The sequence below is a fragment of the Daktulosphaira vitifoliae genome, unplaced genomic scaffold (genome assembly GCF_025091365.1).
Source record: "Daktulosphaira vitifoliae isolate Bord-2020 unplaced genomic scaffold, ASM2509136v1 Scaffold_3, whole genome shotgun sequence".
In the NCBI taxonomy this organism is placed as follows: Eukaryota; Metazoa; Arthropoda; class Insecta; order Hemiptera; family Phylloxeridae; genus Daktulosphaira; species Daktulosphaira vitifoliae.
This window is the reverse complement of record NW_026099574.1, coordinates 30,573,004-30,589,980: the sequence shown is the minus strand read 5'-3', so window position 1 is coordinate 30,589,980 and position 16,977 is coordinate 30,573,004. Positions and strand designations below refer to the sequence as shown.

Here is a 16,977-nt window from a genome sequence, read left to right as displayed (position 1 = left end):
TTTAGTTCAATGTGCTTTAAAAGCGTGTTTTTTAGTTTTTTTAAACTATATTTTTTTCATATATAAATAAAACGCGTAAAAGTCAGCCGACAACAACACAGAGCTGTGACTGATAATTGTTTCTTTTTATTCTTATTTCAATTCAGAGAAAGCGAACTCTCTCTCTCCTTCACTCTGCGGAGTCTGAAAGGATTTCAGTGCTTTTTNAGGAGTCTAAGAAACGGCTAGTGACGAAAAATGATACGGGAATCATCCCCCGTAATCGGAATGAATACACCACATATCTTTTATTGAGAATAAAGCGTATTAATATATAAGTTTTAATAGTAATTAGAATATATATATACATGTAAAGGGACTTATGTACGTAAACGTATCATGCATGAGGTATAGCCGTGTTTTGTGGGCGGGGGGAACATTATACACGAGGCATATACGGCAGCAGAGGCGTCGGCTGTAGGAATATATAAATGAATATTAACATATACGTATATACGTATAAATATTAATATATATATGTATATATATATATATNGTATAGTCTCAAGGTCATACACGACGGGATACGCGACATAATAACACGTGCCGCGTGGAGTTACAAACTTACAAACGACAAACAACAAACAAAAACAACATACAAGTGAAACTAATATAAGCGTGTTAAAAACTTGTTTTAATTATTTTTCTTTTGACGAAGTGCGAATTAAATACTTGTTATATATTAGTGGCTGCACTGTTAAGCAGCTAGCGTCTTTGTCCCCTCTTTCATTAAGATGTCATAATAATGTAAAAAAGTGCACGCTCTTATGATTTTTTAAAATAAAGATTTTACTGTAAAACATAACTTGTTCTTTTTTAAAAATAAGTATTATTAAAATACATACTATAACAATACTTTTAAACATATATAAACATATCGAGATATTTATCAAATCATTTTACAGAAATTTGCAAGAATAAAAGAAGTAAGTAATTTTATGTTATCCCAATTATTTGGAGTTAATAAGTTTGAGTAAAGGATGACAAAGCAATAGATGATTTATCAAATTAAAATCTTAAAGTGTCAATTTTGACTGGTTGGTTATAGAAATTATATATAATCACGTTATATGGTATTCGTGAACTGGCTCTGCCGTTTCGTTGCCTTAAAGATGTTTTAAAAACCTAGCGTGATTTCTTCTGTATAAGTTAGGCTCTGGTATTCGTGGACTGGCTCTGCCCTCTCGTTGACGAGGTATTCGTGAACTGCATTCGCCGTTTCGTTTCCTCTTAGTTAGGACATTAGAAACTAACCAGACAAAAGTTTTTTAAACCTCAATTAGAGGTACTGTGTTATTATTTTTATATCTACTTGTCTTTGTCATTCTAAATCCTCGAACTATACGACCCCGATAGAACCACGACATCAGGTTTCATTATATACAAAAACCCAAGACCCCGTCATTATATTTATTTTCATTTTATTAATTTTTGCTTATTTTTGAATTATAACAAGTAAATCATTAAAATTAATTAGGTTCTGAATATTAACATTGTAGAATCTTTTTAAACACCAAATGTAAATTAGAAATGATTACTATGATTTTTATTTAAATGATCTATTACGATAAAAATGTAAAAAAAATCGAACTTTTCTGATAAATTTACTGTAAATAGTAATTATAAAATTTCCAGACTGCATATTAATCTTAACAATTTAATTTTTTCTATTTAATAATGTCAATTTCAAACTTGCAAGTTGAGCTAAAAGCTATGGTAATAATTCATTTTTTTTTTATTATAAACCTTCACTTCAATGGACGAAATAAAGAAGGTTAAAAATTATTACTTTTAACATATTAAAAATCAATATCAATAATAATTTGAAAACAATTCAATATAACAATTATATAATATATAATTTTATATTATATTTTTGAATCTAAGAATTACTAATCTGTATATAATTAAGGAAATAGTTAATGTTGCTTTTATAATTATCTACCAATTTCTTAGAATTAAACACTATCTACAGATTTGCATCGAAGCGTTTCTTATGATAGTGATTTTAATCACTGTCAGATTAAATCTATACTGGACCCNCACTGTCAGATTAAATCTATATTGAACTCAACTATGCCACTCAGTGTCGTACGCAGGATTTTTTTAAGGGGGGTGTCATACATCATAATAATATACACAAATTTACCAATTTTTTTTTGTTTTTTGCTCAACACTATAAAAAATCTTCTCCAACTATGTTATGATAGAATAGTTAATAAAATAAAATAAAATAAATCATTTATGAATAATATATATATATATATTTGATGAATGTATAATAAAAATTACAAAATATTTAGTTATAAAATAAAGTCAGTACGACGGTTTTGTTTTGCCAATACTTTGATTACTTCCTCAATTTCAACATCAACTTCGCGATGAATATTAAAAGCTGCTAAACCATTCAGTCTTAACTGGCCAATAGAATTTTGAAGATAGGTCTTAATCCTTTTTAGTGTGGAAAAACTTCTTTCTGGTTCACACGATGTAAAAGGTAGTGATGCAAAAATTTGAAGCAGTTTGAACACATTTGGAAAGAGGTCTTTATTGCACTTATCAAGAGCATCTAGAAGACCATGTACACTTAACTTTTGCAAATGTGTTCACCAAAGTTTTACTTCCACTTCAAAAACTTCTTGATCAATATCATTTGAATAAAATTAATTTAAATCTTTGACCCCTTGTTTATCATAGTTTTCATTGGAAATTAGAAAACAAAATCCAGCTATAATATTTTTATGGTTTAAAAATCGGTCTTTTAATTGTTGAACTAAGCTTTCCACAAATAGAAAGAATTTACTAATTTTAAAAAAATGTTCAGGGTCTACTGTAGAATAATTTGATCCATTTTTTTGTCGCTTAACTTTTCTGGGATGGTAATTTCAAAATCCATTTTCTTTGACCTTTCTGTAAGCTCTTCAAAATACTTATGATACTCATCATCACAATTTTCTCTTATTTTTTGAAGTTCATAAATTACTAGGTCAATATGACATAAAGCTTGAGATAAATCTATGTTAGTTTATTGTAAATATGAACAAAGAGTTTTTGTATATTGAAATATTCTATGAATGACAATAAGACTTACATTAAATTCTGATGTTTGAATAGCTAAAAATAACTGGGCTGATCTTGATGACGTTTCAGTATTTGGCGATGACATCATTTCTTCAAAACATGATATATTGACTGGTTGATAATCATAATATAAATCAATTGAGTCATATCTTTCAGACCATCTAGTAGGACACAGTCTTTTTAATTTTTTTTTTTTTGTCTCAAACAAGAATTATCTTCCTTAAACTTATTTAAGTGTTTTGTAAAATCAAATTTACGCTTTGGAGTGTTACATAAATATTAAATTTGATAAGAACATTCTGCGCCGCTCAACTCTCTGATCTAATATAGGCCGCCTTGCAACCATAGTATCTATATCCGTAATGCTATGTGCATGAAACAATCAGTGTATATCTGATTGATAATGATAATGGTTTATCAGGAAATTTTCATTTTTTTTTTTTTAGTCTTAGTTTTATAATTTGAAGTTTGAACAAATTTAACATTTAAGGGGGGTGTCTATCTCCTTGACACCCCCCTCCCGCGCGTACACCAATGATACCACTATGCTACGATCTCACTATGTTGGGTTTTTTTTTATTTATGAAAAAGCTAATAACTTACATAATGATTTAAATATCAACATCCTGATAAAGTAATAATACACGGTAAGTACAAAGGATCATAAAAGAAAATCTATTTATATGTTATTCATATTATAAATTTTGATTCTTCTAATACTGATGACTAGATTATATACCATATTATTTAATAATTTATGTGCAAATAGCCTATCAGCTATAATGTCTTTACCTTAAACAAAAATTTTGAATATTCATTTTTTAATTTTACATTGCTCATAAATCTTTTTTCTAAACATAACAATCGACGCTTGGCTATTTCATAAGAACCACCGAGACCAGTTAGTTGATTACGAAATAGTAATTTTACTATAAATCTGCCAGTTTCATCACTCGGTACTGTATGATCAAATATTTCTTGACATTTATTTTCTTCTAAAGTAAAAGGGTATTCCTTTTCTATCGTTTCTAATTTCTAAAATTGTGTTAACAATCCTTCTAGTCGATTACTACAATTATCACATTTTTCACTCACGTGACAACTCTTACTATTTGTATTAAGGTTATTGTAAATCTTTTCCGGAATGGGCCCGGAAATCACCCAGCCAAACTTTGTTTTTTGAGCCGTCGGTCTGCCTTCAAATATCTTTAACCGGTCAGTTTCGAGAACTTCATAAAATTGTTCCGCCCCCAATAATACGTCAACCTTTTGGGGATTTCTGCAATATGGATCTGCTAATACTATATGACCGGGCATCTGCACATTTTCACTTATCCTTCGTGTAGGTAAACTACCAATTACTTTGGGTACTATTAAACACCTTATATTTAAATAAAAATTATTTACACGCAACTCAATCTGTATTTTAACCGACGCGGATATATTTTTTACAGTTTCGCCTATACCGATTACTGTATGAGCTATTTTTCTCTTTTTCAATTTTAATTCCTGTATTAATGATTCGGAAATAAAATTACTCTGTGAACCGGAATCTAATAAAAGACGCCATGGTTGTAGTTTATTATTATTGTCTCGTACTGATACTACGGCGGTTGATAAAACGACTTGTTCAAAGGTAGGAACTATTGCGTTGTGCGAGCTCGTTGTTTCTATCTGTTCAACCCATTCGGATATCGGTGTGATATTGTTTACGTTCAGATCAGCTGTTACAGCTGGCGTGTGCTGAACGAAATGTAACAAAAAATTATGCGGTTTTGTGTTAAAATACTAACTTAAATTTGGAAGGATATTTACTTCTGAATTATTTTTTACGGATATCATTCTGTTCAGAGTTTATTAAATGAGGTGAAATGTTAATGAGAGATCCCTCTCCATTTGTAAAAGTTTTCTATTTATATATGTAATACAACTGACATTTGATTTAGTGTCAATAGTTATAGGTATATTAATATCATTAAACATAGCAAAGAAGTGTAAAGCAATAGGTGTGATGTTGTTATTTGCTGAATTAAAAGGTGAACTATTTGTTTCAGCGATGTTTAACCTAGATTCAAGTTTTTTGGATTCTTAAGACAATTAGAAGCTTAAAATGTTGCAGAATTTATACTAGTTTATTTATTTAAATCTTATCAGTTAGCGATGTGTGCATTAGGTGTAAAGTATTGATAGTTGTGTATTTGATAACCTCCACCAGTCAACCGGTTCGATATCTGCCATCCTATTGACATCAGCTGATCGTACACTGAGGACCTGTAACAATATCTTGTATTTCCTCTTAGTGAACTTAAAATATGGCATCATACTATAATATGAAATAGTAAAAAAAGATAGTTTAATCTAAATTTGATTTTGTATAATGATCCATTTTTATTGATACAATCGTCACTATCGTAATATTTTTAAATTTAATATTTAACAAAATAAACTATATTTAAAATTATTTATTGATTACATTTATGTAGTATACCACTCCAAAAGATGACTAACCTGTTAGTGTATAGTGCTATAATAGAGTCACTGATGTTAGAAGACGTTGCCCGTGTAAAACCAGTGATCTATGTAGTATTTAAATATGTAAGTATGTATATATATATATTGGTGTGTAATCCTTAAAAACAAATATAATAAATAATTAACTCAACATTTTATGACTAATATAAAAATAATATTACAATAATATTTACAATTATTCTTTGTTTATACACAAAATTAATTTTTTTTTGGTTCGTTGTACGGAAATAGATTTAATCCTACTTAATCATTTTTGTATTGTGTAGTCATTAATACAGTGTTATCAGGTTTGTTATCAGAAGTAATATCCCATTCCCAATATAAAATAAATAAATACGAGTTTGAAATGTTTCATATGATATTAACTAGTAAAATTAGTTTAATCTAAATTTTATTTTATTTAATCAACAATTTTTATTACTGCAATCGCCACTGTCGTAATATTTTTATATTTAACATTTAACAAAATAAACTATACTTAAAATTATTCATTATTTACACAGTAAATGAAAAAAAAATTTTAAGTTGTTTTGGATCCTTGTACGGGAATAGATTTAATCCTAGTTTATCATTTTTGTATTGCGTGGTCATTAGAACAGTGTCATCAGGTTTGTTATCAGAAGTAATATCCGATTCCCAGTTCTCAACATTGTCTAATACAGCATAATTTAGTTTTGATTTCATTAATTCCCGACAATTTAAATATTGTTTTCTAAGTTTTTGAACGTATGCATTATTCCGTTTAATAATATTAAACATATCCTCCTTGAGATTTATAATACATTCAAAAGGTATAGTAGATAACGATATGATATCGTTTAAATGCAGCATATATATTAAATAATAGTTGATAAGTATTTTTTACAATCGAGTGAAGTACTGAAATATTTGGTTTAATATTAAACAAACTAAATTTTCTTAAATAATCTATATTTTTAGTAAATTCTAAAATTCTATCCCAAATTTCTACCACAAACAAACAATATCTATCTGCAAATGTTAAACCAACGCTTTCGATTACATTTAGATAGTGAGTATAACATTGTATAATATTAGTATTGTTTTTAATACACGGTAGAATGATATCTCCTAATTGTTTACCAACTGTACCGTTAATAGATATAGGAACATCTATTTCATTTTTTTGCGTCCATGTCCAAGGTTTTTTACATTTCCTTGGATTGAATAATTCAGTCGACACAACATCGGGATCGTCTAATATAGTATTTTTATTGTAAGGCATAGGACAACGAGCTATATACCTGTGTAATATTCTTGTTTTTGTAATTTCAACTGTATAAATGCAGGATATTCTCTGATGAGTATATTCAAATCGTTAATAGTTATAGATGTTTGATTTTCAGTGTACTGACTAAATTCATCATTTGTATAAACACTTATAACATTTAAAAATATTACTCTCAGTAAAATAGTATGTATTTTGCTATAATAGTTCATTTTTACCTGTTAAATAAACTTATTCAGACTTTATTAAATCAATTAATTATTACAAAAAAAAAAAACAACAAATTGATCAAAGAAAAAATTAAAATATTCAATTTTTGTAAGGTTTTAGACGTTATTCGTTAATAACGTAAGGTATTTGATGAGATTCGTTTACTTCACTTTTTAAAACTAATAAATTTTTTTTGAAAATTAAAATTCATACCTCTCAAGTGATTCATTATTTGTTTAAGTATAATGTTGAATTTTTGAGATATATTTAAATCGTAATTACTTTATATTTATAATCGTGCAAACGTCATATTTAATGGTTTACGCACTAAATAATCATAATCAACCAATTTTTTAAAATTATACCCTATCTAAAGGTTTGCATCGAAGTGTTATTTTTTTTTTTATAGTTATTTTATTCACTATCATATATATTATATTACTTGTGTTATAAAAATATTTCAATACGATAATTTGCCAAACAATTATTTTTTTCTAACTACGTTAATATATAAAAATAGTGCGTAAACCAGTAAATATGACGCTTGCACGATTATAAATATAAAGTAATTACGATTTAAATATATCTCAAAAATTCAACATTATACTTAAACAAAAAATGAATCACTTGAGAGGTATGAATTTTAATTTTCAAAAAAAATTTATTAGTTTTAAAAAGTGAAGTAAACGAATCTCATCAAATACTTTACGTTATTAACGAATAACGTCTAAAACCTTACAAAAATTGAATATTTTAATTTTTTCTTTGATCANCTGATTTTATTTTATAATTTCTAATTGGTTAACTATTGTTTGAATAATTTTACTGAAACGGGTAAAAATGATATATTATAGCAAAATATGTATTATTTTATTTAAAATAATAATTTTTAATGTTATAACTGTTTATACAACTGATGAATTTAGTCAGTACACTGAAAATCAAACATCTATAACTATTAACGATTTGAATATACTCATCAGAGAATATCCTGCATTTATACAGTTGAAATTACAAAAACAAGAATATTACACAGGTATATAGCTCGTTGTCCTACGCCTTACAATAAAAATACTATATTAGACGATCCCGATGTTGTGTCGACTGAATTATTCAATCCAAGGAAATGTAAAAAACCTTGGACATGGACGCAAAAAAATGAAATAGAAGTTCCTGTACCTATTAACGGTACAGTTGGTAAAAAATTAGGAGATATCATTCGACCGTGTATTAAAAACAATACTAATATTATACAATGTTATACTCACTATCTGAATGTTATTGAAAGCGTTGGTTTAACATTTGTAGACAGATTTTGTTTGTATCAAATTGAATATTGGGATAGAATTTCAGTTATGTCTAAAAATATAGATTATTCAGAAAACTTTAGTTTGTTTAATATTAAACCAAATATTTTAGTACTTCACTCGATTGTAAAAAATACTTATCAACTATTATTTAATATATATGCTGCATTTAGACGATATCATATATCTACTCTACCTCTTGATTGTGTTATAAATCTCAAGGTGAATATGTTTAATATTATTAATGGGAATAATGCATTCGTTCAAAAACTTAGAGAACAATTTTTAAATTGTCGGGAATTAATGAAATCAAAACTAAATTATGCTGTATTAGACAATATTGAGAACTGGGAATGGGATATTACTTCTGATAACAAACCTGATGACACTGTATTAATGACTACACAATACAAAAATGATAAAGTAGGAATAAATCTATTTCCGTACAACGAACCAAAAAAAAATTAATTTTGTGTATAAACAAAGAATAATTGTAAATATTATTTTAATATTATTTATTGAAAATATTATTTTTATATTAGTCATAAAATGTTAAGTTAATTATTTATTATATTAGTTTTTAAGGTTTACACACCAATATATATATATTCACACACTGGTTTTAATATTAAAATTCATGTTTCAACACTTACTTTGATTTTAAGTAATTTTAAAAAACTTTTAAATAATTTTTCTGATGCATTTAAACAGTATTATATATCTACTCTACCTCTTGACTGTGTTTCAAATATACGTGTATGATTTTTGGTACTGGTAAAGTCATATCACAAAAAACAATGAAAACAATTCTCATATTTTATGAAACTGTACTAATGGCCTTGCAATACAAAAGTGCTAAACAAGGTTTAAATCTATTCCAATATTCAATTTGATACAAACAAATTGAATATTGGGATAGAATTTCAGTTATGTCTAAAAATATAGATAATTCAGAAAACTTTAGTTTGTTTAATATTAAAATTAATGTACCACAATTTTTCTATAGTTTAGATAATTTTAAACAACTTTTTAAAAATGTTTATGTTGCATTTAAACAGTATTATATTTCTACTCTACCTCTTGACTGTATTAGGAATATAACGTGTATGATTTTTGGTACTGATAAAAAGAGTCAGTCACACTTCAAAACACATAGAAAACAATTCTTAAATTGTCGGGAATTAATGAAATCAAAACTAAATTATGCTGTTTTAGACAATAATCAGTACTGGGATTGGGATATTAATTCTGATTTCAAACCTGATGACACTTTAATAATAACCACACAATACAAAAGTGATAAACTATGATTAAATCTATTTCCATACAAGGATCCAAAACAACTTTAAATTTTTTTAATTTATTGTTTGCTTATCTTAGTTAAATATATACCATAGTAAATATATATTGTGTATTATACATTATAACTGATTCTATTTATTTAATATTATTCTTGGTTCAACAATTCAATGTCAGAATCGAAATAAATGAAATCTAATTGTGTATAAAAAAAACCTAGCACAGTGGAGTCGTGACACAGTGTGAAAAGGCGTAGTAGAGACTTTTATTTAATATATATGTTGCATTTTGTCGATATTATATTTCTACTCTACCTTTATAGACTTATATAATTGATACCTGATAGTGATTAAAATTACTATTATAAAAAACGCTTCGATGCAAATCTGTGAATAGTGTTGAAATTTAAGAATTTAGTTGATAAACTTAAAGAAAAATTAATTCCTATTAGCTTCGATGCGAAGCGGAGAAGGTATTAATTTTACTATGATGTGTTTTTTTTTTATGTCTGTTACCACTTTTTCTCAGCTCTCACTGGACCGATTTCTTTCGTCAATACGTCAAAAGATCACAAATCGTATCTAGTTGAAGATATTACCCTTAAAAATTCTCTAGTTCCCCGCAAATGGGGGAAATATCCAAAAAAATTACAAATTTAAAAATCGCTAATTTTCGAAATTTTTTCACTTTTTTTTCTTAAAACTTCCATAACTTTTTGAAAAATCAACAAATCAACATTATTTTTTTTTATACTAAAACCTTAGATATTGACCTTTTATTTGATATTATTTTTTTGAAAATCTATCACTTAACCTGCTCATTGGGGGAGATTAAAAATAGCAACTTTTTTACAAAAATTAACTTTTTCAACTTAATTTTTGAAAATGTTCCGGAAATACTGCATCCTTTAAACATATATCAAATTAAAGCTTATTTTATGTACTACAAAATGAAAAAAAAAAATTTGTCCCGACACTTTTTTTTCTACATTTAAACGGCTGCCGTAGTTAAAAAAACACTATTTTTGTGTTAAAATTTTCGATTTTCGATTTTAAATTTTCAACTTAAAAATGCTATAACTTTTTGAAAAATGTATATATCAGCACAAATTTTTTTTTTCTAAATACATTATAAGTACATCTTTCATTTGACATACTTTTTATTAAAATTGGACAATTTCCCCTTATATAGGGGGCGTTCAAAACTTGAAATATTGTAAAAAACATAAATCTTTTTCAACTGAACTTTTGAAAATGTTCCGGAAATACTGCGTCCTTTAAACATATATCAAATCAAAGGTTATGTTATATACTATCAAATGAAAAAAAAAATTTGTCCCGACACTTTATCTTCTATGTGCAAATGGCTGTCGAAATTTAAAAAAAAATGTAATGTTTGCGATAAAAATTACCTTTTATTGGGATGTTTTTTGTACTTAAAACTTCCATAACTTTTTCAAAAATGAACAAATAAAAAAAATATTTTTTTGTATTGAAACCTTAGATATTTCCCTTTCATTTGATATAATTTTTGAAAATCTAACACTTATTCTGCTCACTGGGGAGATTTAAAATAGTAACTTTTTTACAAAAAATAACTTTTTCAACCTTATTTTTGAAAATGTTCCGGAAGTACTGTGTCCTTTAAACATAGATCAAATTAAAGCTTATTTTATGTACTATAAAATGAAAAAAAAATTTTGTCCCGACGACCTATCTTCTATGCGCAAATGGCTACCATATTCAAAAATATGCTATTCTAACAAAAATTTTTTTTAAATTAAACACTATCTACAGATTTGCTTCGAAGCGTTTTTTATGATAGTGATTTTAATCACTGTCAAATATCATCTATACTGGACCTAACTATGCCACGACCCCACTGTGCCGCCACCCCATTGTTTTTATATTATTACTAATTAGATATTAAAAGAAAAAAAAATTTGTTTTCAAATTATTACTGATTTGATTTTTAATTTTTTTAAAATAATCAGTCCAAATTTTCATTTTTAACCTATTTTTTTGGTTCTTTAAAGTTGATGAAAAATTGTTGATAAAGTTTTGTGAAAGTTTACAGTAAAAAAAATTGAATATGTTACCATAACTATTTTCTCAATTGGCAAGTTTGAAATTGTCATCATTAAATAGAATATTTTATGAGAATTGAAAAATTGTGTCGTTAAGATTAATATGCAATCAGAAAGTTTTATAATTACTATTTATTGTAAATTTATCAGAAAAGCCCAATATTTTTTTGCATTTTTATCGTAATGGAAACTTAAATGGAAGTTATAGTACTAATTTCCTAGTAAATAATTGGTGTTTGAAAAGATTCTGCCAATCGAAATATTCAGAACATAATTAATTTTAATGATTTACTTTGACTAAATGAACCAATCAAAACAAAGTTGTTAAAAAGATTTACTCAATTGAGCGTATAATAAAATTTGAATATAATTGTAAAAATCCATTATGAATTCAGGAGAAACTAACAATCATTTTTTTTAGAAATGATTTATATAGCAAAATGTTACCAAAAAATTTGGTAACAAATTTTACTAGAACTAGATTCATTATAATATGAAAATTGTTTTCAGAAAAATATACTTTAGGTACATTTTACTGTTATTTTATAACATGGTTCTTTTTTACAGATATTTTTATGCAATTTTATTATATTTTGTTCATTTTTATTTTTTTTATTTGCATTTGTTTTTGTTACATTAATCTATTGACGTACTTTGTTTGACAATATTAAATAATATTACAAAATTAAAAAGAATACAGTATTTATCGCAGCGAGAAATATTTGTATTTAAGTGGATTTATAAAAGATCACGGATATAATTTTAAGATTCATTTCAGATTTTTTTCATCTAATCAAGTACATTAAATAATCCATATGATAAAAAACATAAAAATACATATTAAAATATATAACAAATATCGTATAATAATATTCACATTAATCAAATGCTTAATGTTTCATAATTCATGTTCTAAAATTTGTTAAAAATTAGAGACATCAATAAAATGACAATACGTGTCTATAAGTTAATTATGAGTTATTCAAACACATCTTACATCTTGACAATATAATTTGATCTAAAAATATAATTCAAGCCGCATTATCTGAATTAAATATTGCTAGTCTAGATTCTTTAACTGTATTTTTTTTTATACAAAACCACGCTTTTGTTTTCAAATCTTCAATTTTTCCTTATTAGGATAAATTGCAGTAAATTTAAACAATTGGGGTAATTGTAAATGCATTTTTTATCTTATAATATTTAGCAGATTTTATTTTAGACTGAAAATTTTTGATCCTTATATGTGTTATTATGTGTAGGTTCGAAATGAAAACTTTTGCATTTACAATTACCCCAATCGTTTGAAATTATATTACTTCACTCTAATTAATGTCTTTTTATACAATAATGTCTCATATTTATTGATAGTTTAGTTAGAATAGTATTTGGAAATTGTGTAACGGTTAAATTTGTGACAGCCTCTTCGGGCTGTCATCATAAGTAGGCCACTGATTCCGGTAAAGGTACCCAGCTACGCCAGGTACGATAAGTGTTTTTCAGAAAAAATATTACATCAGAATCAGTGTAACAAAAATATATTAAAAATGTTATTATTAAAATCAGGAAAATTTAAAAAGAGAATATAGTAAAATATATTGGGTATATGGTTGACGTTTGTTGATGAGGTATTCCCTATTAAAAAATTATTTTAGGAGGGTATTTAATATTTTTTTCTTTGTTTAACATGTTATTGAATTTTTTTGCTAAAAATTAAAGTAATGATGAAAAAAAAGACATTAGGTCCTTATTTAGTAGAAGATACCTAAAAAAATATTGATAGCGCTGGTTCAAGGGGGGCCCATATCTCCCTTAAATCACTCCTGGTATACACAAAAATTATTAATTTTCTAATTATAATAATTATGTTTATATTATAGAATAATTAAAAAAAAATTCAACAGGTTATTATACGTGGGACTATATAAAAAATTTAATTTTTATAAAAATATTGGTAACTGCGATTTAACGTTGGACAGCATAGTTGTCAAAGATGAATCCCAATTTAAACGATAAACTCATAGACTCATACATATATGAGAAAAAAAAGATTATTAATAATGTACTGTTCTGATAATGAAAGTACGAACTTATATAATTATAACTGTCTTGAAATTTATATATAACATATAATATTCCTCGATAAAATATAGTGCTATGTGCAAATTCAAAATATTGTACTAATAAAAATACATATTACACCATATAATTAAGGTTCATAATAAACGTATGAGAAGAAATGAATCAATGCGCATATTAAAACCATGCGCGTGGAAAAAAAAAAGCTCGTAAAACAGTGAAATATGAACGGATTGAATTGATTTTTTTATCATATCTCAGGAATTTCATTGGGCGGGTCTGATGAAAATTTCAAACCTTAAGTCGTAAAATATTTTTCCGAAGTCTGGTGACCGAGTTAAAAAAAAAACCCAGCACAGAGGGGTCGCGGCACAGTGGTGACGTGGCATAGTTGGGTCAAGTATAATGATATCTGACAGTGATTAAAATCACTATCAAAAATAAACGCTTCGATGCAAATCTTTAGATAGTGTTTAATTTTAAAAAAATTGGTGTTTTATTCCAAAAGCTACTTGATCTGCTGGTTCCTTATTAATATCTCGATTAAGATAAAGTATGTCGAATGAAAAAGGGTTTATTAAAAAATATTATTTCTCATAAAAAAATTGTGTGGATCCATAAACTTTTCAATAAGTTATAGCATTATAAAGTTAAATATAATATGAATAATAAAATCGAGAATTTTCACACGAAAATAGCATTCGGTAGCCATTTTCGCCATGAAGACAAGTCCAGAGGTCAAATTTTTTTTTTTCAAATTAAAGTATATTACATTAGCTTTAATTTAAGATATATATAAAAGTGTCAGACCTTCCGGAACATTTTCAAAAGTTATGTTGAAAAAGAAAATTTTTTGTGAAAAAGTTGTCATTTTAAATCACCCCCTGTGGGCAGGTTAAGTGTCAGATTTACAAAAAAAATATACTAAATGATAAGTAAAGACATCAAGCATCTATATAAAAAAAAAATTGGTGGATTATTCCAAAAGCTACATGATCTGCTATTTTCTTATTAATATCCTGAATAAGATAAAATATGTGGAATGCAAAAGGGATATAAATATTATTTCTCATAAAAAAATTGTGTTAATCCATGCACTTTTTAATAAATTTTAGCATTATAAAATTAAAAATGTAAAAAGTAAAATCGAGAATTTTCACACAAAAATAGCATTTGGTAGCCATTTTCACCATGAAGACAAACTAAAGTCTGAATTTTTTTTTTTCATAATAAAGTACATTACAATAACTTTAATTTAAGATATATATAAAAGTATCAGACTTTCCGGAACACTTTCAAAAGTTAAGTTGAAAAAGCAATTTTTTTGTAATAAAGTTGTCATTTTGAATCCCTCTCTGTAGGCAATTAAACAGTCAGATTTATAAAAAAATATGCCAAATGATATGTAAAGACATCACGCATCTACAATTAAAAAATAATATTGATATGTTCATTTTTAAAAATGTTACGGCAGTTTTTAGTAAAAAAAATTGAAAAAATTTCGAAAATTAGCGATTTTTAAATTTGTAATTTTTTGGAGGTTTCCCCCCATTTACGGGGAACGAGGGAAATTTTTTCTATTTTGAAGGGTAATGTCTTCGACTAGATACAATTTGTGATCTTTTGACGTATCGTTGAATAAAATCCGTTCGGTGAGAGCTGAGAAAAAGTGGTAACAGACACAAAAAAAAAAAACACATCATAGTAAAACCAATACCTTCTCAGGTTCGCATCGAAGCTAAAATTTAGAAAATCGAGCACGCTAAGTAATATTTCCAGAAAATCGTTTTTTTCCTTGTTCTATTATATAATAAGATTTTAATGTCTAAACCTCCGACATATGCTAATCTTGATGCAGAAATTACCAAATGTATAAAAATTATTTAAGAATCACGTTTTGTTTTTTTGTTATAGAATATATGCTACATTAATTTTCTTATTCACAAATTACAAATGGAATGATGATAAATCATAAAAATATTAATATATTCTTAACATACATATTAATTCAACTAATTTTATATTTATATTGAAATTTATACTCATAAAATGAATTGTTTTTTTCTTTCATTAATATGTTTTTTTGATAGTATAAATACATTAGGTTTAATATTTACAAAGTCTAATCTATAAAGAATAAATCATTACACTACAAAAATATAATAAGTGAGTTGGGTTTGTTTGTATAATTGTTATAATTGCGTATTACAATTTTTGGAGACAATAATCCAAAATTAATTTAATTGAATGAGTTGAAATTAAATTGAGTAGTCTTAACAAAATGTATTAATACAAGTAGATATAGCGATGTCACTTATTATTGTGATGAGTGTCAAAATTATAATTAGTTTTACGCAACATCATTAAATTATTAGGAATAAAATTACTAAAAATTTGTACGTCTTAAAATTATCATCAAAAAATAGAATTATTCTTTATTGAAACTGATTTTTATTATTATCGTTAAATAATAGTACTTATTATTAAACTCAGATTTAATTGTACAACAAAACAGTGAATCATTGTAATTGATATTGTTGACTAGTTTAACCACAAAAATGATATGTATTATTTTTACCATAATTTAATAAACGTTTATAATAATGAGACACATGTTTGATAGATATCGTCAAAGACCTAAAGGACCAGTTGTTACAAACATTGTTTATTTTATTTTTTATGGTGTGCTAACTGATCTCTAGCTTTTATTTTTACTCAACCCTTGACATCCAGCAAGGGAAATCAACGGCTTACGTCTTAATTGTCAGCCGTGATCAGCATCGTCTTACGTTAGTGAGTGAATGTTTTTTATGCAACATCGTTTACAGCAAGCGCCTTCGCTTATCCGGTCAATTGTTCGACCATTGTGCGTTGTCACTTTTATTTTTGTACCCTTGTACTCAAATTTCTTGTGCCCTTGCACACTATCAGTGATTGAGTCCTGACCATCACTAAATATATTTATTGCCGTAGTCTCTTTTTCGCCATCTGGTTTCATTGGCCATTACGCGCTGCAACTACAATCTGACTCGTGATACCCAGACATATGACACCATTACCACAACAACTCATATAATCCACTTATCACTAACAACAAC

At 26.5% G+C, this 16,977-nt stretch overlaps 2 protein-coding genes across 6 annotated transcripts in view; one reads left to right on the top strand and one right to left on the bottom strand.

Annotated features, from left to right (window-relative positions):
- Positions 1 to 8,941, top strand: part of LOC126902844 (uncharacterized) — a 56,308-nt gene extending 47,367 nt beyond the window's left edge. The window contains exon 3 of one of the 4 annotated variants that reach the window (XM_050680507.1): positions 8,288 to 8,941. In XM_050680507.1, coding sequence (XP_050536464.1) covers positions 8,288 to 8,883 — 596 coding nt within the window. In that variant the 3' untranslated portion in view covers positions 8,884 to 8,941. The remainder of the gene's footprint in view (positions 1 to 8,287) is intronic. The other 3 variants (XM_050680508.1, XM_050680505.1, XM_050680506.1) reach the window with 3 other exon arrangements.
- Positions 5,871 to 16,977, bottom strand: part of LOC126902840 (uncharacterized) — a 44,183-nt gene continuing 33,076 nt past the window's right edge. For both annotated transcript variants that reach the window (XM_050680497.1, XM_050680498.1), the window contains exon 3: positions 5,871 to 6,260. In XM_050680497.1, the coding sequence (XP_050536454.1) occupies positions 6,148 to 6,260 (113 nt within the window). In that variant the 3' untranslated portion in view covers positions 5,871 to 6,147. The remainder of the gene's footprint in view (positions 6,261 to 16,977) is intronic.